Consider the following 27,690-nt stretch of genomic DNA (forward strand, 5'->3'; position numbering starts at 1 on the left):
GGTGTTTCTGGAAGGTTAAGGTTCTATCTAAACATGACCAAGTATTCTGGGCAGGAATCATATCACAGTTTTTGGCTACCCATGTAGATGTTAAGTTCTTTTTTTGGCACTGGCATTGTGGAGGTGGAAAACACTGAATACAGTTTTAGCAAAGTTCAGAAGGAGACACCATGTGGTGCTGTTGTCCTACTCATTTCAGCCTCTCTTCATTCAAGGCCTGACTAGCACAGCAAACGTCATCAGCATACTGGAACTGAACTTGCAAGATGTAGTTTTCAGTAACTTCACTTGTATATAAGATGCAAATTTCTTCCATATGCTTATCCTCTGCCTGAACTAGACTCTGAATATCTTTTATCTATTATAGAGATGTGTTTCAATGGCTGTAAGAGCCCAGCTTAAAAGTATTCTTAAGAGCTTCCAAAGTAGGGCAGTGGGCTTAACTTAACTATTTTCAGTATAACCAAAAGAAAATTGTCAATATAGGTAGTACATGTTAGAACCTGATTTAGGCTCCGCTTAATACAAGACTACCTGTACTTCAGGAAGCAGGTGAAAGCTTGGTTCTTCAACCAAGCCTTTAATGGAAGAAGTAACTAACTTGTTAGTCTCACTCACACACACAAGGGGTGACACGGGCTGCACATACTGCAGGAGGACATGTTTATCTACTCCTACCCTGAGATAATATTTAACCATCTCTCCGACCTCATGTGCACCTTTCGTTAAATTACTCACCTTATTTTCTAACTCCTCTTACCAGTGGCGTACCAAGGGGGGGGGGGGGGGGGGGGGCGGGGGGGGCGGTCCGCCCCGGGTGCACGCCGCTGGGGGGTGCTGCGGCGCGCACCTGCTCTGAGATCGCTGATTTCGCGCGTTCGCTGCAGCTCCCTCTGCTCTGCCCTGGAACAGGTTACTTCCTGTTCCGGGTCAGAGGGAGCTGCAGCGAACGCGCGAAGTCAGGGAACTCTGAGCAGGCGCGCACTGCGGCACCCCCCCCCAGCGGCGTGCACCTGGGGGGGTCTGCGCTGCATCGTGGGGGGGGGTGCTGCACCTGGGGGGGCGGGGCGCCGCCCCGGGTGTCCGCCCCCCTAGGAACGCCACTGCCTCTTACTCTCTTACCTATCTATATGTTACCTATCTCTCTGACCTGATGTTCAACTTTCTTTAGTCACCTTACTTTCTAACTCTTCTTACTCTCAATGTTTCATCTTTACTTATACCCTTCGCTGTTAAATGTTCTATTACGTATTGTGTTGAAATTGTAAGTAGTATACTATGACATATTTTGTATTTGAATATTTTTACTGCTGTAATTGCCTATTGCTCATGTTTGATTTATTCTTACTGTACACCACCTTGACTGAATTCCTTCAAAAGGGTATGTTTCTTTTAGTAGTTTGCAAACCGCTGTGGCCTGTTTGAATAAGGCAGTTTATCAACTGCCTCTCAAAAGATGGGATCACACCTAAAGAACTGAACCACGTAATCAAACATTTGAGAGACTGTTTGTGTGGGACAAAATATTCATGACATATTTTATCACTATACATATTTATATTAAATATTTTTATGACTTTTTAGCCAAAACCTGACATGTTGGGTATTTCATGTGATCACAGTATATATTCCTTTTTGTACACGCTTTTTAATTTGTCTTTTGGCTTTCTCCAGTCCACTAGCCTCTCTTTATATCTACAATAACTTTTGTCACACACCAATTCTTCAGGAGTGACCTAGAGCTGATAATATTTTAGAACTGGTTCAGCCACGCGCAAACCTGAGACCCAAGTCGCTGCAGGAATTCTGGCATGATGTCATCATGGCCAACAGCTCTGTCAAGCTGCAGACCATTGAGGGCTTGCACTAGGAAAAAGTTCTGGTTGTGTGTCCAGTGTGTTGTCTTTGTTTATGAGGTGTTCAATTTTCTTTTCCAGCGCCTACAAGTGTATATTATATATCATAAGATACGTCCCTTGTGATACCTATAAATGTGTATCATATGCCCTAAGAGGTAACGCTCACAGACCCTATGATTGTATACTGTAAGATATGTACTCTTACAGTATACAATCTGGTGGTATGAGAACGTATCATATAATAAAGATCGTGCTTAGCACCTATGGGTGTATATTATATAGGAAGGGAGACCCATACCACGCTGCCATTGGCACTCCATGTAATCTCAGGAGCTGGGTATCCAAAGGCCTCACATGTCACATTCAAGACATCGTTCTGCATCACTCGCACCAAGCGCTTCACCGAGACTAGAGGCTGCCCTGAGGAGAAACAGACACAGAGCCGGTAACAACTGACATGAGGAAACAGAGAATATAAATGGCAGATAAGGATATCTAGTCTGCCCCATTTCATTCTTGCTAGCAATGCCACAGCCCTATAGACCCCCAGCTGATCTCTGGTTTTCCCCTCATTTTTCCACAACCAGGGGATCCTCTTAGTCCTGGCTTAATTGAATTGTTATTGTTTTCATAAAAGGAAAAACAGAGAAGGTCACAACTTTGACCCCTGACCTAAGGAGAAGCACAGAGCTGTCTTAACTCCAAAACAACCCTGGGCCTATACCATGAAAAAAAGAAGAAGCAGGGCCAGGCCACAGCTATGATTCCTACCTGCCGGCACCCATCATCTCCCAGTTACCCTAAGCATCTGCAGTGCCCACCAGCCCCCACCTGCAGCCCCCGAGAGCAGCCCCTACCTTTCACCACAACGGTCACCCCTTTGCTGGCATTCAGTCCTGGAACTCCTGGCATGGTGACTACACAGCTGTAGTGGCCACCAGACTTGTAATCCACACTGCTGAGATTCAGCAAAGGACCGATTGCAATGACTTGCTCTTTCTGTATTAGGGAAGAAACATAAGGAAGCAAAGAGCGGTCAGCAGTGATGACTGTAAGTTTCCTTACCCACCATACTTTCCTTCCCCAGGATACTTCAGAGTCCTCAGCAAGCTGAAGTGTTGGCTGCTGTCAGAAAGGACAATTGCTTCCTCCCAGGGACTAAGCAACACCACACCAAGAGGCCTGCACCAGGGGCGTATCTGGACTCCGGCGGTAGGGGGGGGGCAGAGCCAGAGGGAGGGGGCACATTTTAGCCCCCCCCCACCGCCCCCCCTCCCCGCCATTGCCGGACACCCCCCTCCCTTCCCGCTGCCAACCATCCCTCCCCGCCGTCGCTTACTTTTGCTGGCGGGGAACCCCAACCCCCGCCAGCCGACCCGAGATCTTCTTTAACTTTCTTCTATCTTCGTCCTCCGCGTGGCCGGCGACGTGTTGCTGCTGTTGTGCAAAGCTGAAATCCAGTTTCGAAGTCTGACGTCGCAGCACGTTACGACGTCAGTCAGACTCCGAAACTGGATTTCAGCTTTGCACAACAGCAGCAACACGTCACCAGCCACGCGGAGGACGAAGATAGAAGAAAGTTAAAGAAGATCTCGGGTCGGCTGGTGGGGGTTGGAGTCCCCCGCCAGCTGAAGAAATATTTTTAAAGGTAGGACTCGGAGGAGGAAGCGGATCTCGGCTGGCGGGGGTTGAGGTCCCCCGCCAGCAAAAGTAAGCGACGGAGGGGAGGGTTGACGGCGGTAGGGGGGCCAGGGCGAAATCTGCGGGGGCCCAGGCCCCTGTGGCCCCACGCAGATACGCCCCTGGCCTGCACCTTCCCCCCACCCTTCCTCCAGGAACTGGGAAATAAGTCTCCCTCGTGCAGTGCTATGACCTGGTCAAACTATGGAGGAACTTTTACTGGTGACTTCTTAGCGAGCAGGGAATGCCTTGATCTGGGGATCCTTTAGGAACTGGAACTTTACCAATGACCTTGTGTCAGTAGGCAGGAAATGTCCTGCCCTGGGAATACTTTATGGGTGAACTGTTGGTAGTCATGACCTCTGGACCACTGGAAGGAAAGGAGAGGCTGGATTATTGCCACAGTCTTTACCCACTGCCACTGGATGGCTGAAGGCTGGGAACCCATCGTACTGCAGACAATAGTGGTATTGTCCCCAAGATTCAACTCCACAGGGCTCTCACGCGACATCTGAATGGGATCCAGATCTAGAAGAGACGGGATATCCAGATTAGACTCTAATACTCTCCCTGCTTTAGATGTAACCCCTCTCCCCCAGACAGAACGCCGAGTCTCCAGCCCCCCCCCCAGATATAACGCCAAGGCTTAGCAGTCTTTCCTCCTTAGATATAAGGTCAAGTCTCTGCAGCTGCTCCTCCCCAGATATAAAGCTGTCTCTGCATCTTATTTCCCTGGAATGTAATGCCAAATCCTCAGCTCTCTCCCACATTTCAGGATTTGCTCACAATTCACAGAAAGCATGGTGTCAGCCTGCAGGGACACAGCGAAGTTGAGGTCCAGTGCCCGGCAGCGGTAGTGACCACTGGTATTTCTTCTCACATCCTCAAGCATCAGCAGCCCATCAATGGCCCCTTCTAGCTCCTCCTCCATTTCCGTTCCATCGTCAGATTCCTACAAATGGCAGAAATGTCAATGAATGCTATCACATGATTGTATATATATGCACATTATGGGGGCAATTCTACAACTGGGTGCCTCTGTTTAAGAGCCCAGAGGATAGGAACCTATTCTATCATGGAACCTGGACACCCAGATTCTGTTACAAAACACTAGTGTAACCTGGTATTGATGCACACGATATTTACGTGTACACAGTTACACAAGCCACAAAGCTGGCAAAAGTGTGGATGCCTCAATGTAGCAGGACTACACTCTGTAAGTTACATCTGCAACTGGGAGACCCACCCGCACTTAAGCCTCTGCATTCACACACCAAGCAAGTTAGGTACAATTAGTGGCGTAGTTACGTGGGGCCACGTAGATTTGGCCGTGGACCCTCCCCCCCCCCCGCCAAAGACCCTCTCGACCCCCCTCCCGCTGCCAACCCTCCCCCGCTGCTGCCATTGCCTACCTTTGCTGGCGGGAGACCCCAACCCCCGCCAGTCGAGGTCCTCTTCTTCCGGCGCAAGGCTTCGTTCTGTTTTTGTGAGTCTGACTTCCTGCAGGACGTCAGACTCACAGAAACAGAACGAAGCCTTGCAGATCAGCCAGCGGCCGCATTGCTGGTTGATCTGCCCCATGTAACTACGCCGCTAATTGTACCTAACTTGCTTGGTGTGTGAATGCAGAGGCTTAAGTGTGGGTGGGTCTCCCAGTTGCAGATGTAACTGACAGAGTGTAGTCCTGCTACATTGAGGCATCCACACTTTTGCCAGCTTTGTGGCTCGTGTAACTGTGTACACGTAAATATCGTGTGCATCAATACCAGGTTACAACGTGCAGGACGTCAGACTCAGAGAAACAGAACGAAGCCCTGCGCCGGAAGAAGAGGACCTCAGCTGGCGGGGGTTGGGTCAGTGCAGTGGTCTGACGTCAGACTCACAGAAACAGAACGAAGCCCTGCGCCGGAAGAAGAGGACCTCGGCTGGCGGGGGTTGGGGTCCCCTGCCAGCAAAGGTAGGCGGCGACGGGGGAGGGTTGGCGGCGGGAGGGGGGTTGACAGGGCCATCGGCAAGGGGGGTCAAAGTTGATGGTGGTGGTGGTGGCGCCGAGGGAGGGAGCTAAAATGTGCCCCCTCACTTCAGGCTCTGGACCCCCCTCCCGCCAAAGTTTGGCTATGCCCCTGGGTACAATGTCAAAGAATAGTGCTTAGCTGTCCCGCTGGCACTTGTGCACAAGTGCTAATATTCTAGACATGTAGGGAGAGATTCTATATAAGGCGCTTAAAAAAATCAGCACTGAAATCAATGTCGACTAAGCGTATTATATAATCGGCACCTAGATTTAGACGCCAGTTATAGAATACGATTAGTTGGTATCTTAGCGCCTAAAACTACGCACATCCATTTACACCAGCAAAAACGTGGTGTAAATCCTGGCGCATAGATTTAGGCACGCTGGGCAATATTCTATAAGTAGGCGTGTAAATTTCAGAACGTCCACGAAACGCCCATAACTACGCCCCTTTTGAACTGCACGCGTTAAAAGTTTGGCGCATTTCGTTACAGAATACGCTTAGCAAGTTGTACGCGTAAATTCTAATCAGTGCTAATTAGTGCTCATTATTGCTTGTTAAGTGCTGTTGTTATCAGTGCTGTTAAGTTACGGGGCACTGATCTCTAGGTGCGCTTTATAGAATCTGGCAGTTAAGTACACCAGGGGAATGTAAATGTGAGCCAGAGAGACAGTGAGAGAAAACATGTCTCTATGTGCACATGCATTGCATTCTGGGTGCATCTGTATGCATAAAGGTGCATCAGTGATGGCTGCTCGCCAAGCTTACCCATATTCTATAGAAGGTATATTCAGGTGCCGGGTTTCCATCTCCTTTACATCTCAGCTCCACACTGTCTCCTTCTGTCACCGGTCTGCTGGGAGATTCCACAATCAGAGACACATTCTCCATTGGGTCTGAAGAAAAGTCACAGAGTTTACCAAAGCAAACCATAGTATCAGGCAGACTATCTTAAGACTAATTGATCTATTTCAATGCAATGGTTTATAGACCATATTGTTCAAAGCAGATAAAAAATTATTTTTAAAAAACTGTAAAAAAAAATACAGTTCAAATTATCTAATAAATAAAATATAAAAATTAAGTTAAAAATAAAGCTGATAAAAACCAATGGACTACAACATCTGATCCTATATTAATACAAAGCATAGCTTTGGTAGAGATTGTTCTTGCCTTTAGAAATACCTACTATCGATGAAAGATTTGGGAGTATTTATTGATTCTTCCCTTGAGAGAGAATCTCAGGTCATGCAAGTAGTGAAAGCCGCAGTTTTCCATCTATACTACTGCAATGCATTCGTGACTATTTTTCCTTAAAAGGTCTTCAGAAATAGTCCAAGTCATTATTTTGACTATTATAATATTCTCTAATTGGGCCTGTCAAAAAAATAGAAAAAAAAAGAAGACACGGACTTACAAAGTTCCACAGGTTACTATGGAACTTTGTAAGTCTAAATGTTTTGAAAATACGCCTCTAAACCTAGGTTTCAATTGTTCTATAATACTACAGCAAAACTAATTCTGTATAAAAGCAAAATATGAGAGTCACTTTTGGAGCTGGCTCCCAGTCTCTGCAAGGAGAGAGTTTAAATTGTTGTCTTTTTCATTCAAAATTGTTCATCCTCATCCTACATATATTCCTTCAACCAAGATACTCAACTCGTTCTGTTAATTTCAATAAACTTCAACTCCCTTTTGTCTCAGCTGTCAGAAAACTTTCTGGGGTCCTTTTACTAAGGTGCGCAGAAAAATGGCCTGCGCTGGTGAAGGCGTGTATATTGGACGCGCGCACGTCCATTTTTCAGCGCGCCTGCAAAAGAGGTCTTTTTGTTGGGGGTCGAAAATGGACGTGTGTCAAAATAAAAACCAGCGAGCGTCCATTACCGCCAACCATTGAGTTAGCGGTAAGGTCTCACGCATTAACCAGGCAGTAATCGTCAGCACGCATACACTGCCAATTACCGCCCGGCTATCACCATGCGGTAGAAAATATAAATTATCTTCTGCCGCGCGTTTTGGATGTGCATCAAAATTAGAATTACTGCCCGGGGCACGCGGTAGCCGGGCGGTAGTTCTAATTTGATGCGCGCTGTACGCACGTAGACGCCTATGCGCCTTAGTAAAAGGGCCCTTCAATTTTTTTTTAATGAATGTTGTTGGTAGTAGCGCCTGAATATGAACTTCTCTTCCTTTAGGAATTAAGATTGCAGTTTCAGAAAAATGTTTAAAAAAACATGCCAGCCAGTATCCAGACGGCGGTGGTCAGTGTTTTAATGTCCGCCGCCAACTGTATTCCCAGATATTCAATGCTGGAAGGCACCGGAACTGAACATCTGGTTCTAGATTGGCCGCTAAAGCTTATGCAGTTAAGTGCAATATGCAGCCCTTGATCGCATAAGTTGAACCACTTAAAGGTAGGCCCGATGTTACTAAATCCACACAGCAAAGAAGAAAAATTTCCCTTGAAATGAAACAAAAAGCCCTGGACTTGGGTGGAACTTTCTTTTTGGCCTGCCCTTGTAAGTGTACAATCCGTTTAGGATTGACAAAATACGTTTTCTTCTCCCCAGACCATTTAAAATCCTTTCTAGATTCTAAGCAAGTGAAGCCAAAAGAATAGGATTGGGGGATAGCATTAAGTCTTGTTTTATATGCTTACTAGTAAAAGAGGCCCGTTTCAGAGCAAATGAAACGGGCGCTAGCAAGGTTTTCGTCGCCAACACCCCCCCTCCCTTCCTGGCCAACCCCTTCTTTGTTCTGCCATTGCTCTGCCCCCAACGTCATGACGTTTGACGCGAGGGCGGGGCCCAGAGCGATTTCCCACCCCACCCCGCCTCCCTGCCTGCCAATCCCTTCGTTGTTCTGCTATTGCTCCGCCCTCGAGGGCGGGGCCCGGAGCGATTTTGGTGGCTTCACCACCACGAACCTTCGAACCTTTTTGAAGGAAGTCAGGGCTTGGCTTCACTGACGTCAGTGTCCTCAGAACATTGAGGGTGAGTTTTATTATAGTAGATATGTTAAACAAAAGTCTTCTCTAATATGTACGCGCCCTCCCCCCCACCCCCTTTTGATAGTGGTCTAAGGACGCAATTACTCTTATTTTTCCTGATGTTAGGGATGTAGTTTCTTCTGTCTTTATATAAATTTCTCTTTTTTCTAGATATTATGGTTAATCCTTGTATTTTCATGTACTATTGCTGCTGTATTGCCTTGACAATGTATAATGAAACTTGTCATTTATTTTTTGAAAATTATAAATAAAAAAAAAAAAGATAGGCCTGCTATTTATACAGCCCAATTTAAGCAGTTATCTTAAGCCAGGTGTGTCCAACCTTGGCCCTGGCCAGGTTTTCAGGATTTCCCTAATGAATATGCATGGAATCTATTTGCATACAATGAGGCAGTGCATGCAAATAGATCTCATGCATATTCATTAGAGAAATCCTGAAAAAAATGACTGAATTACGGCCCTTGAGCACCGAGCTTGGACAACCCTGTTTTATGCAGTCAAGGGCTGCGTATTGGCACTTAATCACATAAGTGTCAACTCCGCCCCCAGGATACCTATAAGTTAAGTCAGTTTTGGTGCAAACGCTAACTGCCAAATATTCTGCAGCACTAACCGGTTAAGTGCCACTGAATTTCGGTGATTAGGTGGCCTTAGGCAAATTAAGCGGGCCGGAGCCTCACCAGCCCACTTACATCGCTTTGAATATTAGCCAGATGGTTGTCTATAAAATAACTGCTCTAATTCTCCTAATTTGGAGATTCTGTTTTTAACGTTGCATTTTATTGTAGATAATGTCGTAAACAGCACTGAATTTTTGGTGGATGTGGTCTACAAAAATTTTGAACTTTTATATTATTGTTATCAATTCAACATACATCAATAACAATATTGTAAGACCATTAAACTATCTTTAAAGACCAAATTGCATACATGTATTTTATTTATTTATTTATTTATTGCATTTGTATCCCACATTTTCCCACCTATTTGCAGGCTCAATGTGGCTTACATAATAACCGTGATGGCAATCGCCAGTTCCGGTATAGCAGATACAGAGTGACAATGTAGAAGGTTCGTGTAGGATAGACACATCAGGGAATGAGGAAGGGTTGAGTTGTGATCAGTTCGAGTCTTAGTTTCATTGTGTTGCGGGATTGAGGCATTTAAGTTGGGTCATCAGTCAGCACAGGTTCATAATAAAAATATTTGGAATAAGTGCATTTAAGAGATCATTAACACTGGGGTTTAGTAAGCCGCTAGTGCGACTGGCTGTACGCTAGCACCAACACGGTAATGCCGCGTGGAATCCGCTAGCACAGCTTAGTAAACAGACCCCCAGATGTGGTATAAAAATCAGTATTTCAATAGGGAGACCATCCCATGATACTGCTGCTGCTGCGCTCTCAGTGAGTACTACTACTACAAATCATTTCTATAGCGCTACCAGTCGTACGCAGCGCTTCACAATTTAACATGAAGAAAAGACAGTCCCTGCTCAAAAGAGCTTACAGTCTAAATCAGGACAAACAGACAGGACAAATAAGGGATAAGGGTAGGACACGTTACGAGCAGGTGACAAGTTAGGAATTAAAAGCAGCATCAAACAGGTAGACCTTTAGCCCGGATTTGAAGGTGGCCAGGGATGGAGCTTGACGTAATGGCTCAGGAAGTCTGTTCCAGGCATAAGGTGCGGCGAGATAAAAGGAACGGAGTCTGGAGTTAGCGATGGAGGAGAAGGGTACAATTAGGACAGATCTGCCTAGTGAACGGAGTTCCTGGGAAGGAGTGTAGGGAGAGAGGAGGGTGGAGAGGTAGTGAGGGGCAGCAGAGTGAATGCACTTATAGGTTAATAAAAGGAGTACATGCAAATATCCCGAGACCTCGCTCTCCCTCCCCCAGGCCGTATCCCACACTTACACAGGATTGTGACATTGACTCTTTCTGACTCCATCATGAGGTCCATGCCAGGCAGTCGATAATTCACCTCACAGTAGAACAGAGCATCCTTATCCTCCTTGCTCAGTCGAGAGTGCAACGTGCTGCTCACTGTGTACAGACCATTAGACTCCTTGATCACAGTCGTTGCAATATTAACGTCTAGCAGAACGAGCAAAATTTTACATTCAATGTAAGAACCTGTAGCCCACCTCTCTCAATTAGCAAATCATTTCAAAACAGATTACATGACTATCACAAAGGCAAGAAGGCTGATATTTCAAAAGACCTGTCTGGGTAACTTCAGGATTGGATTGGGCTAACACTTGACGGTTCAGCTTTAATGTGATGATACGTAGGGTGATGTATCTGGGCTGCAAAAATCCAAAGGAGCTGTGTGTGATACAGTGGCATCATCAGGGGCAGTGCACACACAGTGCCACCTAAGTAGGAGTTGGTCTAGCTACCAGAGGATCCCTGCAGCAAGTGGGGCTTAGGGAGCCCTACCTAAGGTTACCATATTTTGTCCCCCAAAAAGGACACATGCCCCGCCCCCACCACACACCCCGCCCCGCCCCCTTTCACGCCCTTGCTCCGCCCATGTCACATTTTCCCCTCCCCCCTATCACACACCCCATCACCCCCCCTCCCTGTCACCCCCTTCCCCTTACCTTACTACTGCCCTGGTGGTCTAGTGACCTTTTTGGGGAAGGAAAGAGCCCCCTCTTTCCTGCCCGGAGCACTGCCCTGCATGCATCCTTCCTGTTGGTGATTTCGGCGCCAATTCAAAATGGCCGCCGAGAGTTGAAGTTTCGCGAGGTCACTTCAACTCTTGGCGGCCATTTTGAATCGGCGCCGAGATCACCACCCTTCCTTCTTATTTCTTGCAATTTTGTTTTATTTTACATTTTATATTTTCTTTTGAATTTTATGTATGTTTGGTTGGAAACTTCTTTGATTGTATTACATGCAAATAAAATTTTATTTTAAATAAACAAATAAATAAATGAAAATTATTGTGGTACCCAATGGCCCCCACAGAACACATGGCCATTTCCATCCTGCTCTCCCACACACTCATACATCATGTTGGGGGGAGGGATATTTCCATCACATTCTTCCAGTTACCCCCCCCCCCCCCCCCCCGCAGTCTCTCCCCAGGGATAAGCATCACCTCTGCCCGAGGCACAGAGCTCTTCCCTTGTACCCAGTGATACCTGGAGCAGGTTATCCACCGCCCCCTCCCCCCCCCAAACACACGCTGAGACACACACCATCTCTGTCCTGGTGCATGGAGTACTTGTTCTTGTACCAGGTGATATTTGGAGCAGGGTGTCCATTCTTACTCTTGCATTTGGCAATCTGAAAAAAGTAATGAGATGATAGTTTCTCAGACCTTCAAATTACCTTCATAAAACACAGCTCTTGCTTCCTATCAGCTTTCTAGCTGAAGGTATTACACTTCCTAGCATCCCATAGCACAAGGCACCTCCTGCCTCCACCCCAGCCAAGGCAGAATTAACCCTTTGGTGGTCCCTAGGCAAACAGGTGCTTAGGACCCTCCACTGTGATATACATTTTAAAATCCCCAAAGGAGGTGAGGTCCCTTGTGATTCTTTCTGACTGCAGAGGAAGAAACAGCAAGTAAGAAGCCCTGCTCAGTCTAATGCCAGCTGGAGGACAGTGCACTGGTGAGAGGTGGGGGGGAGGTGGATGAGGAGAATAACCAGACCTCTGCAAGCAGCTGACTTACCAGGGCAAAAGTCTGCCTTGGGAGTCATTGAACTGGCACATCTGAGAGGGCTCCTCCTGAACATTTGGACCTAGGCACATGCCTAGTTTGTTTAGGTCTTAATTCTGCCCTACCCCTCGGAACTCTCCTCTGGCTGGAGTGAAACCTGATGCGGTACTGAAATGTGTATTGGGGAGCGGTGCCAACTTGTATCTAGAAAAGTGGTGGAGAAGAGTCCAGGATTTGCTCTCAGCCTCTCCTGTTCTCCCAGACCTATGTCTTAACTCTGCTTCTTTGTGGTTCCCTCTCTCTGCACCCAGGAATTAAATCCTTCTCCCCACCCCATATCCCAGTGCCTTTCTCTTGATATCTGCTCCCTTCTCAACCTCTCTTTCTTTGGCTTCTGTCACTCTCCTCCAAAGCCTTTTCTCTCTGCTTCTCTCTCCTGGCTTCTCCTTGCCCTCTGTTTTTTGTTATTTTTTTTTTTTTTAGGTTTAATATTTTAAGTTGTCTATGCATTTCCCTTTAGCATGCATTTATTTCTACATTTTCTCTCTCTTCCGCTTCCTGAAAGATCTCTTTTTCATCTTTCTAATTCTCTTCTTCCTCTTTCCCCCCCTCCCCCGTCATGTTTTTTAATTTTATGCTTCTCACCAGTTGTTTTTTTTCTTACCTCACTATTCCTTACCTGCTTCTCTCTCTCCCTTGTTGTTATCCCCTCCTCATCCTATCTTAATTCTCTTTCTCCTCCTAACTCCCCCCCCCCCACATCCTGCTTCCTACCTCCTAGACCAGTGATGGCAAACCTATGGCACGCGTGCCAGAGAGGGCACGCAGAGCCCTCTCTGTTGGCACACGCACTGTCGCGGCCCAGGGGCGTAGCCATGGGTGGGCCTGGACAGGCCCAGGCCCAGTCACTTTCCCTCCAGGCCTGTCCACCCAACATCCCCTCGCATGTCCTCCCCACCGGCGCTGATTACCTCCGTCGAAGCGGCCGCATCTTTGAAAGCCCTGCCCGTCTCTAGCCTTCCCAGCGTGAGCTCGTTCCCTCAGAGTCAGTCTTGCCTTCTGACATCATGTCCGTGAGGGCGGGACTGACTCTGAGGGAAAGAACTCACGCTGAGAAGGCTAGAGACGGGCAGGGCTTTCAAAGACGCGGCCGCTTCAACGGAGGTAATAAAAAAGATTTACATGCAGGGCATGGATGGGAGCGGGAGGGGAGGGCAGGGGAGAGAAGAGAATCGCTAGGTATGGATGGATGGAGGGGGGGCAGGGGAGAGAAGAGAATCGCTGGGTATGGATGGATGGGGGGGCAGGGGAGACAAGAGAATTGCTGGGTATGGATGGATGGAGGGGGGCAGGGGAGAGAAGAGAATCGCTGGGTATGGATGGATGGAGGGGGACAGGGGAGACGAGAATTGCTGGGTATGGATGGATGGAGGGGGGCAAGGGAGAGAAGAGAATCGCTGGGTATGGATGGATGGAGGGGGGCAGGGGAGAGGAGAGTTGCTGGACATGGGTGGATGGATGGAGTGCAGGGGAGAGGAGAGTTGCTGGACATGGGTGGATGGAGGGGAGGGGAGAGGAGGGTTGCTGGACATGGGTAGGTGGATGGAGGGGATGGCAGGGGAGCGAGGAAAATATGAGCCAAGGTTAGGCAAGTTATCAGCATGCATGCAACAGCAAAAATCACATTAATTATTCAAAAGCATGCCAAATGCTTTTAAAGTTCTGTTATTCAGGTTAAATTGCCCTGTTAGCACTGTTAGATTTTTGGGTTGCTGTTGGGCACTCGGTCTCTGAAAGGTTCGCCATCACTGTCCTAGACTCTCTGGCTTATAACTCCTCTTGCCAGCCTATGATGTGAATGCCTTCAAGCCCAAGAGCAAGTGAGGGTTCATGCTAACTGTGCTGCCCTTCATTCTGCAGCATGTGGTACATCATTTTCTCCCTCCCTCCCTTGAGCATGAGTTATTCTATCTCCCACCTCTGTATCATGGTTAACCTTCCCTACAGCACACGGTATCCCTCAGTGAGGTATCCACTTCCTATCAACCTCTGTACTGCAAAGTGCACTGCTATCTCTCAGCTTAGCTACACAACATACCTCATACTCTCAGCAATGTAAGAGATCCCTGAGTCTTGTCTCCTTTCAGAAGCATGAAGGATCTCCCATGCCCCCTCCCCCGTGTGCATAAGGGATCCCCTGTGACTGCCAGAAGTTTAAAGGATCCCCACACTTCTCCTTCTCACTCAAGCATCTTCTTCTACTGCTTAAAAAAATATTTAGTTCACAATGTTTTATTAATTTTCTGTATATATAAAACAATTCATTATTACCTCAGGGGTCGCTTCATCTGTCACAAGAATTCCAACATCATTGACTGTAATATCAGGAGGATCCGGAGACTCTGGAAAAATAACACTAGCCCATGAAAAAGTCATGTGACGTGCACACAACATACTCACCTGTACAAACACACAAAGATACAAGAAATGTGTCTACATATGTACAGAGGAAACGTTCATACAAATACACTGTGACAATTTTACACTCGCCAGGCACTCTGCGATGCTCCACCTCCTTTTTCAAATGGGAGCTTGAAATTTGAACTCAAAACCTCTCAGCTGCAAACCCTCAACACTCAAAGTACGCTCTCATTAGGCTAACCTGTTACAAGACACATATTAACAATGTACATGTACATACAGGCAATATGTACTAATACAAATACATGCAAAGTACACAAAAGCAACATGAGATGTACATAACACAACTTTCACTGTTTATAATGTCAAACCCATTTAGGGAAAGGGGTTTCTCTTTAAAAAAAAAAAAAAAAAACGCACCAGTGTGCACATCGTAGCTACAGACAAAACCATGGATTTTGCTCCTGTTTGGTAGCAGGTGCAACACAGAAACCAGAAATCCCAGGAGAGCAATGTGGCACCCTAGGGGGCATTGCACTGGACTTCAAATAAATGCTCCCAGGTACACATCTCACCATTACCCATTTATATTGTACGGTGAGCCCTCCAAAACCCACCAAAAACCTACTGTACCCCACTGCACACCACCGAGGCTTTCTTCTGTCGCGTCCCGGCTCCCGCCCTCTCTAAACAGGAAGTTGCCGTAGAGAGGGCGGGATGCAACAGAAGGAAGGTCATTGCTGGCTGTAGGATCCTGTGGGCGAGACATGCGGGGAGGACAAAGACGGGAAGGGAGGAAAGCATTTTTTACTACGAGAACAAAAAGGATGAGCATGTGCTAAATGCTAAGGGCCTTGTTTACTAAGGAGCTCTAGCGTTTTTTTAGCACGTGCTAAAAATTAGCAAGCGCTAACACTAGAGACACCCATACGAATATATGGGTGTCTCTAGCATTAGTGCGCCTACAGCATGGCTTAGTAAAGAGGGTCCTTGGTCGCCCATAGGAACATATCTGCGGCTCTAGTGTTTAGCATGCGCTAATTTTAGCGTAGCTTAGTAAACAGGGCCCTAGGCAGGGGCGTAGCCACGGGCGGGCCTGGGTGGGCCTGGGCCCACCCAATTTCAGGTCAGGCCCGCCCAGCAGCAAAGTTCCTGACGGCGATTCCAGTCACAGGTTCCGCTCGCAGTCGCAGCGATTCCCACACGCTGCCTGCCAGTGCCGGCTGCCACTCAATCTCCTTGCGCTACTAAGCGCTAACCCGGAAGTCTCTCCTCTGCAGGAGAGACTTCCAGGTTAGCAAGCACTTAGTAGCGCAAGGAGATTGTTGAGTGGCAGCCGGCAGGCAGCGTGTGGGAATCGCTGCGACTGCGAGCGGAGCCTGCGAGTAGAATCGCCGTCAGGAACACTGTTGCTGGGCGGGCCTGCAAGGAGGGTGAGATGCTGCAGCTGCACGGGGGGGAGGGATGATGGGGGAAAGATGTCGCATGGGGGAGGGAAGACGGGGGACACAGCAGCTGCACAGGGGGAAGGGAAGATGGAAAGAAAGATGCTGCACAGGGGGGAGGGAAGATGGAAAGATGAGGCTTGGTTGGTGGGTGAGGGAGATGCACGGGGAAAAAGGGAGAGATGCAGCAAAGGGGTAGAGGGGTGAGGAAGGGAGAAGTCTTGGCTGTGTATGAGGTGGAGGGGAGGGACACGCTGCATACAGAGGGGATAGGTGGGGAGGGGGAGAAATGGTAGGCATAGGGGTGGAGGGAGGGCGGAGCAGAGAAAAGTTTGTGCCCACCCACTTTGGGCTCAGGCCCACCCAAAACTGGCTGTCTGGCTACGCCACTGGCCCTAGGTCTTCTTTTTCCTTGAACCCTCTACTTTTTTAATGTACTTTATTTTTAGTGTAAACCACTGTGCTGCCTATGCTAATGTGTGGAATATTAAGTGATATAAATACATACAAGAACCCATATTTAAACAAACATATGAAAAGCATAAACATACACCAGCTGTGTGTGAGATGAACCCGTGAACTCCTGTAAAGGGGGAACAGATGCTCTGGTGCTTGGAGACAGACACCAGAGAATGGGGCATAAAATAGGGTTCTGAGGAAAGGAAAGCAAGCGAGCAACAGACTGTAGAGGTGCCTAGGTCCAGGGAACAAAAGCATAAGCACTGCCATACTGGGACACACCGAAGGACCATGAAGCAGGGGCGTAGCCAGACCTCAGCGGGAGGGGGGTCCAGAGCCTGAGGTGGGGAGAGGCACGGGTTTAGCCTGCTGCCGACCCCCCCCCCTCGGCTGCCGCACCTCCCCCGCCACTTTCGACCCCCCCCCCCCCTCCAGTCGCCAACCCTTCCCTGTTGCCGCCACCGCCAGGTACCATTGCTGGTGGGGGGCCCCAACCCCCGCCAGCTGAAGTCTTCTTCAGCGCCGGTCTCTGGCGCGTCTGCTGATCTGTTTCTGTGAGTCCTGACTCCTGACGTCGCATAGACCGTTACCGCCCAATTAACACGTGAAACTTTACTACTAGGTCAATAGGTGGCGGTAAGGTCTCAGACCCAAAATGGACACGTGCCAATTTTTATTTTGCTGCCCGTCCATTTTTGGCCAAAAAAGGCCTTTTTTGCAGGCACACTGAAAAATGGACCTGTGTGCGTCCAATACACTCATCTACACCAGCGCAGGCCATTTTTCAGCGCATCTTTGTAAAAGGACCCCTTAGGATATTATCCAAACCTTTTTTTTTATATTCATTTATTTATTAATAATAAACTTATACATCCATATACATAGACTTGGAAATATCAGAATTAACTTTAAAGGCAAAGAGAAAAAAACAATACTTACAACCAGATGGTTAAAGTATAACACACTAGATTTACATTTGTCCCCAATAATAGGATCAAGATACTAGGAAATATTACAATCAACAAACAAAATAATTAATAGTTAACGGAAGGGGCTGCTCGAATTTCTACAGCCAACTTAACAGTGCTTAAATTAGGGAGGCAAAGCAACAGGCGATCTAACTGTTTCCTTAGATGATATGAATTGTAATAATTTTAAAGGGGAAAAAATATATATAATTATTTGCATCATACGTTATGAAGCATTTACAAGGAAACTTTAGCAGGAAAGTTGCACCCAAATTAGTCACTCTGGTTTTATAAGATAGAAATTCCTTCCTTCTTCTTTGAGTGCTTCTTGCCAAATCTGGAAAAATTTGAATTTTTTGCCCCCAGAATACATCATTTAAATGGCAAAAGTAAAGTCTTAGGATGTTATTTCTATCCAGTTCAAAAGCGAAGGACACAATCAACGTAGTTCTCTCTGTGACTATCTCCAAAGAGGTTTCCAGAAACTCAGTAAGATTTAAATCGGGAGGATTCTGTAGTTGATTTTCCCCTTTCTCAGTTCCTGAAATGTATTGAGTCCTCGTGATAGGAGGACAAGCCTCCATAGGTATCCCCAATATTTCGTTAAAATATTTTTTTAACATATCAGTGGCTGAGATTAAGGTAGATTTAGGAAACCTCAAAAACCTGAGATTATTCCTCCTTCCGTTGTTCTCCAAATATTCTATTTTTCTCTCTTGAATTTCTTTATCCTTTATCATAGTCACCGTTAAGTCCTTCAATTGTTTAACTTCTTCAATGCCCCCAAGTTTTTGTTTATGTTCCTGAACTTCTATAGACAAATTTTGAGAAGTCTGCTTTAATTCCTTAATTTCGCCTGTCATAGAAACATTCATCTGTAGTAACGTTTTGTTCACCTGCTGGATTGCATCCCACAATGCTTCCATTGTCACCCGCATTGGTCTTACCAACTCTCCACTCTCTCCAGGAGGTAGTCCTCGGGAAATAGGTGCAGCAGCCTGAGACTGACCCTGCATAGTTGCTCCGTTCACCGGGATAGAAACGCTGAGAGATCCTCCATCCACAGGAGACATGCACTCGAGCTGCTGTGGTATCACCAGCGTCAACTTACTTCCGGGCTGTGGGGGGGGGGGGGGTGAAATCGGGAGGACTCAACGTCGCTCCCTCAGCGCTGCGCTCAGGCCCCTGCGGGGTCGAGCCTGTCGAGGTAGAGATCCGAGTGCCCAGAGTGCTGATTCCGAAGCTTTCAAGAGGTGCCTGCCGCGAGACTGGGGTTGACGTCGAGGCCTTGGAGGTAGGAGCCTGAGTTTTCCCCTTTCTCTTCCCCATCTCGAACAAAAAGAGACGGAGTAAGCGCTTCTGTTGGCCCCACAACTCTCCTTAGACTCAGGAACTCAGCGCTCACACAACCGTTAGCGCCGCCATCTTGACCTGGCTCCACAAAATTCTATCCAAACCCTTTTTAAACCCCGCTAAGCTAACTACTTTTACCACATTCTCTGGCAACGAATTCCAGAGTTTAATTACTCATTGAGTCAATAAATATTTTCTCTAATTCATTTTAAATTTACTACTTTGTAGCTTCATTGCGTGCCCTCTAGTCCTAGTATTTTTGAAAAGAGTAAACAAGTGATTCACATCTACCTATTACACTCCATATTTTATATACAACTCTATCATATCTCCCCTCAGCCGTCTCTTCTCCAAGCTGAAGAGACCTAGCCACTCTAGTTTTTCCTAATAGGGAAGTCGTCCCATCCCCTTTATCATTTTCATCACCCTTCTGTGTACCTTTTCTAATTCCACTATATCTTTTTTGAGATGCGGTGACTAGGAGAACAGCTGAGAGAAAAGAAATTAAAATAACCAGTTTGAAGCCAACAGGGGGTGGAAACCAAATGAATGAACAAACAAACAAAGCATGTCTTTTACAAACTTTGGGGCCAATATTTAAAAGCACTTATCCAGCATAAATGCCATAGAGAGAGATATTTAGCAGCACTCTCCAGAAAGTGACGCTGAATATCTTTACAGACCGACTTGGCACAATTCAGAGTTCAACAATAAAACTCAAAAAATTCTTTCAATTAGATAAACACTTACTATGTTACTATGTTAGTAATTACTTTAAATATCACAAAATGTCCGCTGGAGTAAAAAATATATATTCAAGGGGAAAAAAGCCTTTTCCTCCACTTTCACTACGAAAGGAATAATGGCAGGAATAAATAAGAGTAAGATTATTTCACTGGTATAAAAAAGTCCTTGAATATCAATTTGTTAAAGCTCCCAATAGATTAGCTTTAGAGGATAAATGAATGAAAAGTGACAAATGTTGATTTTACAAACTTAGGGCCCTGTTTACTAAGGCGCGTTAGCGTTTTTAATGTGCCTCCAATTAGCGCATGTGCTAACCGTGTATAGGGTTACCATATTTTGTTCCCCAAAAAGGAGGCCACATGCCCCGCCCCCCTTTCACGCCCTCGCTCCGCCCCGTCACATTTTCCCCTCCCCTCTGTCACACACCCCATCACTCCCCCTCCCCCCTTCCCCTTATCTTACTACTGCCCTGGTGGTCTAGTGACCTCTTCGGGGCAGGAAAGACTGTAGGGTTACCATATGGCTCCAGAAAAAGGAGGACGGATTGAGCCAGCTGGGTTTTACTTCCATTGCTTTCAATGGAAAGCAATTGCTTTCAATGGAAGTAATTGAGACAGCCAGGTTTTACTTCTATTGCTTTCAATGGAAAGCAATAGAAGTAAAACCCGGCTGGCTCAATCCGTCCTCCTTTTTCTGGAGCCATATGGTAACCCTAGGAAAGAGCCCCCTCTTTCCTGCCCGGAGCGCTGCCCTGCATGCATCCTTCCTGTTTGTGATCTCGGCGCCGATTCAAAATGGCCACAGAGAGTTGAAGTCTCGCGAGGTCACTTCAACTCTCGGCGGCCATTTTGCATGCAGGGCAGCGCTCCGGGTAGGAAAGAGGGGGCTCTTTCCTGCCCCGAAGGCGGAAGAGGTCACTAGACCACCAGGGCAGTAGTAAGTAAGGGGAGGGGAGGCTAGCAATCTGCCCGTTTGTCTGGATTTCTGGACAAATGGGCAGGCTGGTGGGCGGGCCGTCCTATAGGATGGCCCACCCTCCAGCCTGCCCGTTTGTCCAGAAATCCGGACAAACGGGCAAATTGGCAAAACCCGCCCGGTTGCCCGGACATCTCCTCAAAAAGAGGACATGTCCGGGTAAATCCGGACATATGGTAACCCTAACCGTGTAGGCGCCTACAGGGATATTGTAAGTGCATACACAGTAACGTGCGTACATGGTCAACGCGTGTTAAAAATGTTAACGTGCCTATAACGCGGCTTAGTAAACAGGGCCCTTAAACTGCTTCAAACACACACCGACAGTGGCCAAAGTTTCACCAGTAGAGCTGTGTCACACTTTTAGCACCTTGACACAGCTCTACTGGTGAAACTTTGGCTGCCGTCAGTGTATGTTTGAAGCAGCTTAAGTTTGTAAAATCTACTTTTTGTCACTTTTCATTCATTGATCCTCTAAAGGTAGTCTGCTAGGAGCTTTAACAAATTGATGTTCAAGGGATTTTTTTTTTTATGTCAGTGAAGTAATCTCACCCTTATTTCTTCCGTAGTGGAACTGGAGGAAAAGGGTTCTGAGGCTTTTTTTTCCTTTGAATTTATATTTTTGCACTCCTGTGGACATTTTGTGATATTTAAGGTACTTAGTGCTTATCTAATTGAAAGAGTATTTTGAGTTTTATTGTTGATTGATCTCTTTCTCCCTCTTAGTCGTTATTTAGTGCCAGGACAGTCAAGTTATCCAGATAGTGGCAATTTTCAACCGGATAACTATCCTAAGTGCTATCCAGATAGTGCCACCACTTCACTGCTCTATCTGGATATTCAGTAGCAGCCACCATCCGGATACTGCCACTGAATATCTGAAATGATTTTCCCGTGGCAGGTGACATTTAACAAAAGAGCACTTAATGACCGTGACATCAATATCGCGTTTTGTTTTGCAGTGCAGTGCCACGGGCCTCTTCAGGAACGAATCGAGTTCAAGATCTGCACAACTGTACACAAAATCATTCATGCAGAGGCACCTTTATATATGCTAAACCTAGTGGACCTACCGCCCAGAAACGCCAAAAGATCGGCCCGCAAATTCCTTAATCTGAACTTCCCCAGCTGCAAAGGAATGAAATACAAACAGGCCTATGCTACTACCTTTGCGTACAAAAGCACACAGTTTTGGAACGCACTACCTATGGCCCTGAAATCCATGGACAACCTACCCAGCTTTCGCAAATCCTTGAAGACACATCTCTTCAATAAAGCTTACAAATAAAACCCTTCAGGATCTAAATCATTCCATACACAAATACATCAAAAACACCTCCCATATGACACTAACTTACACAACTCCACCTAAATCACCTCATACCTCAAATTGTTAGTGACAGTATATAAGATCATGTAATGTACATAAGAACATGTAATGACTGATTCACAACACCACTCTGTAAGCCACATTGAGCCTGCAAAAAGGTGGGATAATGTGGGGTACAAATACAATAAATAAATAAATCCAATTGAAGTGGCATCTCTACATGCCCACCTAAACCTCTCCATGTTAGCCTTAGTCCTGGCCACAATGGTTTCTCTGTATAGTCACGGCAGTTTCTGCATACTAGGCCTGACAGTTCCCCTCCATACCAGGCCTGGGCCTGTTGCCATTGCAACAGCAGTAGCCCCTCCACATTAGGCCTAACTGAAGCTGTTCTACTGTCGATCCAATGTGGCAGGCATGAAACACTAAATTTTAGGTACCTAAGTGGCCTGGCACCTCTGCCCTGGGACTTTTCCAGCACTAATTCATAACCAATGGCAAGATCAAGAAACTGCTCTATAATGTCCTCAAAAGAAGACTATTACTGTTCATAATGAACAACAAAAGCCTGCACAGAAGACAGACTGGGCTACTCACTGAACCACTGACCTTACAGTACAAACATGCAGGGGAAATATTTGTATATTTTACTGACTTAAAAAAAAGAAAAAGAAAACAGTGATTCTATTTGACACCCTGGATTCAATCTCAAAATCACTGCAAAGTGGAAACAGGTATGTGTGAGGGACGGGGGCGGGGGCTGGGGGGAAACCTATCACACAAATCTGTTCATTTATTCATCAGCAGTAAGGTACAGATAAATATCCTACACACAGAGGGCTTCAGGCAACAGTGAGAAGGCAGACAAGGATGCAGAATCCATCCTAAACTAGAACATCTGCATGCATGGTCTCTCTCCACACAGCTGGAGAGACCCACCACCCCACAACTGAAACCAAATAACCCCAAGTTCAAATACAGACTCTCTCATCATCTTATCCCCTCTCTCAGAAAATAACCCAAGCTTATTTATTGCGGGGTCCTTTTACAAAGGGGTATTAGGTGCTTTGCATGTGCAGCGCACGCTAAGCGAGACCAGGCTACCACGCTCCACTGGCGGTAATTTTATATTTGGAGCGCGCCCGTAACACCTGGATGATTTATTTATTTACTCCCACGTGCGCCACAATCGGCATTTGGCACGTGCCAACCGGTCACCGAATGTGTAGTGCGTGAGCCCTTACCGCTAGATCAATGGGTGGCGTTAAGGGCTCAGGCCGGTTTTGGACGCGTGCCTGTTTCAGTTTTACTGCATGCCCTTTTCCCGTCCCATTAAAAAAAAAGCCCTTTTTTTGCAGACACGGTAAAAACTGGACCGCCTCGCGCCCAATACATGCGCCTACACTATCGCAGGCCACTTTTTACCGCGGCTTAGTAAAAGGACCCCTGTATTTATTTGTCAAACTTCTAGACCACTTTCCCATTAAGGTACATCGCAGTTCAAAGAATCAATATATAAATTAAAATCAAGCAAAGCTAAAATAAATAGCCTACTGCAAATTATGGGCCTTCTAGGTGAATCTAGAAAAGAAAAAAAAGTTATATTTTCTAGAGACTAACAAACTTCACTGCAAACTCAACTTTGACCTAAATAACCAGAGTTGTACACCCTTCATCTCTGTGCTTCTAATGGTCTGAGAGTAAGCATTTCTGTGAGTTTGAAGATGGCTATAAAGACAAAGCCACTACTGGCAGCAGGGCCACCGAGAGACTGTGCCGGGCCCGGGGCAAGGCCGCACCCGGGGCCCCGCTGCCACCCCCGAGGCCGCCGCCCCCCCCAATCGCTACTCAGGCCGCCAGCGCCGCAGTCCCCAGTCTCCACCCGCCCCCCTCCATCCGCCACCGGGCCCCTGCATTCAAATCGATTCGGCAGCGCCTCACCTCCATGTGAAAGTGCAGCAGCAGATCGCCTCCCTTCAGGCCTTCCCTCCTTGTGTCCCGTCCTCGCGGAAACAGGAAGTTACATCAGACAAGGGCGGGACACAGGGAGGGAAGGCCCAAAGAGAGGCAATCTGCCGCTGCGCTTTCACACGGAGGTGAGGCACTGCCGAATCAATTTGAATGCAGGGGGCCTGGTGGCAGCTGGAGAGGGGCTGTCGACGGAGCCGAGGGCGGGCGAGTGAGACCGGGGACTGCAGCGCCAGGCCCCCCTTGGAGGCCCGGGCCCGGGGAATCTAGTCCCCCCTGCCCCCCTCCCTCTCGGCGGCCCTGACTGGCAGTCCAAGAAACACTTAGCCAGTTTCCACCCCCAGTAAAAATTATCACTAAAATTAACTGATAACAACATTTACCAATTCATTTCTATGGCAGTGAAGTCTGGGGTCTATCAATAACCCAAGACTATATAAAAAAGCAGCACAACCCTGATAGAAAGCCACCTGCACCTCCGGTTCTAAAACAGCCCACATCATCCACAAGAACACACCTAGTAACAGGTGCTCAGCAGAACTAATACATTTTCAATATTCATATATTTTCTTTCTGGTGTTTCCTCAGTATCAGTGATCACAACAAAAGAATCGGGTTTATCAAAAAAATATTTTTACACTCCAGTGTACAATGTTACTAATAATTAAATACTTAAATAATTTAGGGGTTCTTTTACTAAGCTGCTGTAAGCATTAGTGTGCGCTTACCACAGTTTAAAAGGGCATACCGTGGGAGGTCCTGTGGTAAATCTGAGATTAGCACTTGCAAACCACGCGCTAAAAAATATTTTCATTTTTATGGCAGAGGGGACTTGTCGGGGCAGAGAGTGGGCATGCCACGGGTGGACTGTCAGTGCTCTGGGCCCCCCATTTGCACACTGATGCAGTCCCCACACACTAGTGCGCCCTCCCCACTCCTACCTTGAAGGACCCTGGTGGTCTAATGGCCTCTTTGGGGGTAGGAAGATCTCCACTCTTTCCTGCCCACTGCCGCTGCTCTGCCCAACGCTGCCGTGTTTTAAAAACGGATGCCGAGACATCCTGTGGTAGCCTCATGGGTCTCGGCAATCTCAGCAGCCATTTTGAAAATGTAGCAGTGCTGGGCAGAGTAGCGGCACTGGGCAGGAAAGAGTGGGGATCTTTCCTGCCCCCAAAGAGGCCACTAGACCACCAAGGCCTTTTAAGATGGGACTGGGGGGGGGGGCTGTACTTTGTGGGGGTGAGGGGGAGAGAGCCTCTGGGCCCTCAGGCATTGCCCAGTTGCACGTATGATCAGTCCACCTCTGGTGTATGATTTCCTCGTAAGCCCTTACTGCCTAGAAAATAGGTGTTAAGTGCTTGCACGCTAGTTTGTTTTAATGGCCGCGTGCTAATGGCAATATTAGCGCATGGCTTTAGGGATCCTTTTACTAAGGTTTGCCGAAAAATGGCCTGTGCTAGTGTAGACATGTGTATTGGACACACGCAGGCCCATTTTTCAGCGCAGTGTGTCCACTTTTCAGCGCACCTGCAAAAAAGGTCTTTTTTGGGGGGCCAAAAATGGACGTGCGGCAAAATAAAAATTGGTGCGCTTCATTTTTGGGCCCGAGACCCATTTGGTCTACGTGCGTACAATGCTGATTACTGCCTGGTTAGCGCCGAACGCCACAAATTTTCCAGCTTGCTTAGTGGATGAGCATAAAAAATGAAATAACCGCTCAGGCCATGCGGTAGCCAAGCGGTAGTTCAAAATTGACGTGTGTAGGACGCGCACACATGCCTATGCGGCTTAGTAAAGGGCCCTTTAATTTAAAAAAAAATGGGAAATCGGCCATTTTACTGCTGTGGTAGAAAATGGTCTTAGTGTGTGGGACAAGGGCAAGCTAGTCACTTTTTCCCGTACCTTTGTAAAAGAACCTTTTAATAAAAGGAGAAAATGGACCCAGACACCCTTTATGACATTGTAAATACAGCATTCTTATGGGGGTTCAATAAAGTACTGTCATTGTTAGGTCCCAAAAAACTCCATTGTTAAAACATTGCAAAATTCAATCAAACAAAAAGTGACCAAAAATTGTAAGAAAATACTTACCTCAAACCCAACGGAGACCTTTACATTTCATTTATCAAGCTTCTTCAGGGGTACTTGCACTCAATATTTCATTGCAGCGTGTAAGAATCCGTGGACAACTGCAATGTAGTTACCCTCTTCATGTTTGTTAATTCAAATACTGTCTCAAATGCTGCCATATTTCAAATTTCTTCATACTTTTTCACAGCATATTTTTAAAACTTTAAAACCCGTTATAACGCTGTATTTACAGTGTCATAAAGGGTGTCTGACGTCCTTTTTCTCCAATTATTAAATTATTAATATTTGAAAAATTACCAACTCACTAGAATCAAGCAAAGCAACGGAATGATTGCCTCAAAGCTAAGTTTAGCTGTCTAGCAACATATTTTCATGTTTCCTATCTTAAGTAGAGGAGTGTGGTAGCCATGTTAGTCCACTCTTAAGGTTATCAATGGAAATCAAACAAAATAAAACATGGAAAAGAAAATAAGATGATACCATTTTTATTGGACATAACTTAATACATTTCTTGATTAGCTTTCGAAGGTTGCCCTTCTTCATCAGATCGGAAATAAGCAAATGTGCTAGCTGACAGTGTATATAAGTGAAAACATTCAAGCATTACTATGACAGTCTGACAGGGTGGGAGGATGGGGGTGGGTAGGAGGTATGCATGGGACATCAAAGCATATCATTGATATTCTAACAGGATGGGTGTGGATAGGTGAGGGGAGGGTGATCAACAGAGACATACAGCTTTATGGTTTATAATGGGCAAGGAACCCCAGATCCTTGTTAAGTCCTTTCTGTTGGGTGTTAAAATATTCAATCATTCTGACTTCAAAGGTGTTCTTGTATGGTTTTAAAGTTGCCTTTCAGGATTCTCACTGTGAAGTCACTGGTACAGTGTCCTGGTCCTGTAAAATGCTGACCAACAGGGGTGGGAGCCCTACTGGCACCAGTATTGTTCATGTGATGTCTAAGACAAGATTCAATTTACATAGACATCACATGAACAATACTGGTGCCAGTAGGGCTCCCACCCCTGTTGGTCAGCATTTTACAGGACCAGGACACTGTACCAGTGACTTCACAGTGAGAATGTCCAATAAAAAAGGTATCATCTTATTTTCTTTTCCATGTTTTATTTTGTTTGATTTCTATTGATAACATGTTTCCTATGGAAGTTGTGCATGATAAAGAAAATTGACCATGCCATAATTTTATTCAATGATAAAAACTTTTTTCATATAAAAAAATGTATTCATATAAAATTTCAGTCAAACGGTTTTGGCTGGGGGTTTTTTAGACCAAAGACGGAAGCTGTGAACTGTGGTTCGAACGTTATGATACCTTGATATGGAGACATTCGACTGACACCGGTCATCTGAGGTCTTTTTTTTTCTCCTCATCATTCCGTTGCTTTGCTTGATTCTAGTGAGTTGGCTTTTCACTCTTTTTTTTTTTTTTTAATTAAGTTTGGGCATTTTTTTTAGTGATATTTTCCTTTTTTGTATTTTGTTACATTTGAAAAATTGAAAATTTTTAAAAAGGTTAGTACAATTGTGTTTAGCATTTGTGCACTGCGGTGTGAAAACATTTTTTTTTATAGACCAAAATTCTTTTGTTGTGGTACAAATACAAGTGGGTCTATGCCCAATTTCTCTCTTTTTCATTGGTGTTCCTCATCAACAGTGAGACAGTCCCCCTC

General features: G+C 46.3%; 1 protein-coding gene across 1 annotated transcript in view; it reads right to left on the minus strand.

Annotated features, from left to right (window-relative positions):
• MCAM (melanoma cell adhesion molecule) overlaps positions 1-27,690 on the minus strand; it is a 71,612-nt gene that overhangs the window by 19,131 nt on the left and 24,791 nt on the right. Inside the window, exons 4-11 of the mRNA XM_030221256.1 lie at positions 14,572-14,642; positions 11,774-11,861; positions 10,482-10,661; positions 6,323-6,450; positions 4,326-4,491; positions 3,952-4,067; positions 2,717-2,858; positions 2,158-2,279 (exon numbers count right to left, since the gene is read on the minus strand). Of these exons, the coding sequence (XP_030077116.1) occupies positions 2,158-2,279; positions 2,717-2,858; positions 3,952-4,067; positions 4,326-4,491; positions 6,323-6,450; positions 10,482-10,661; positions 11,774-11,861; positions 14,572-14,642 (1,013 nt within the window). The remainder of the gene's footprint in view (positions 1-2,157; positions 2,280-2,716; positions 2,859-3,951; positions 4,068-4,325; positions 4,492-6,322; positions 6,451-10,481; positions 10,662-11,773; positions 11,862-14,571; positions 14,643-27,690) is intronic.

Source organism: Microcaecilia unicolor, chromosome 12 (assembly GCF_901765095.1).
Source record: "Microcaecilia unicolor chromosome 12, aMicUni1.1, whole genome shotgun sequence".
NCBI lineage: Eukaryota > Metazoa > Chordata > Amphibia > Gymnophiona > Siphonopidae > Microcaecilia > Microcaecilia unicolor.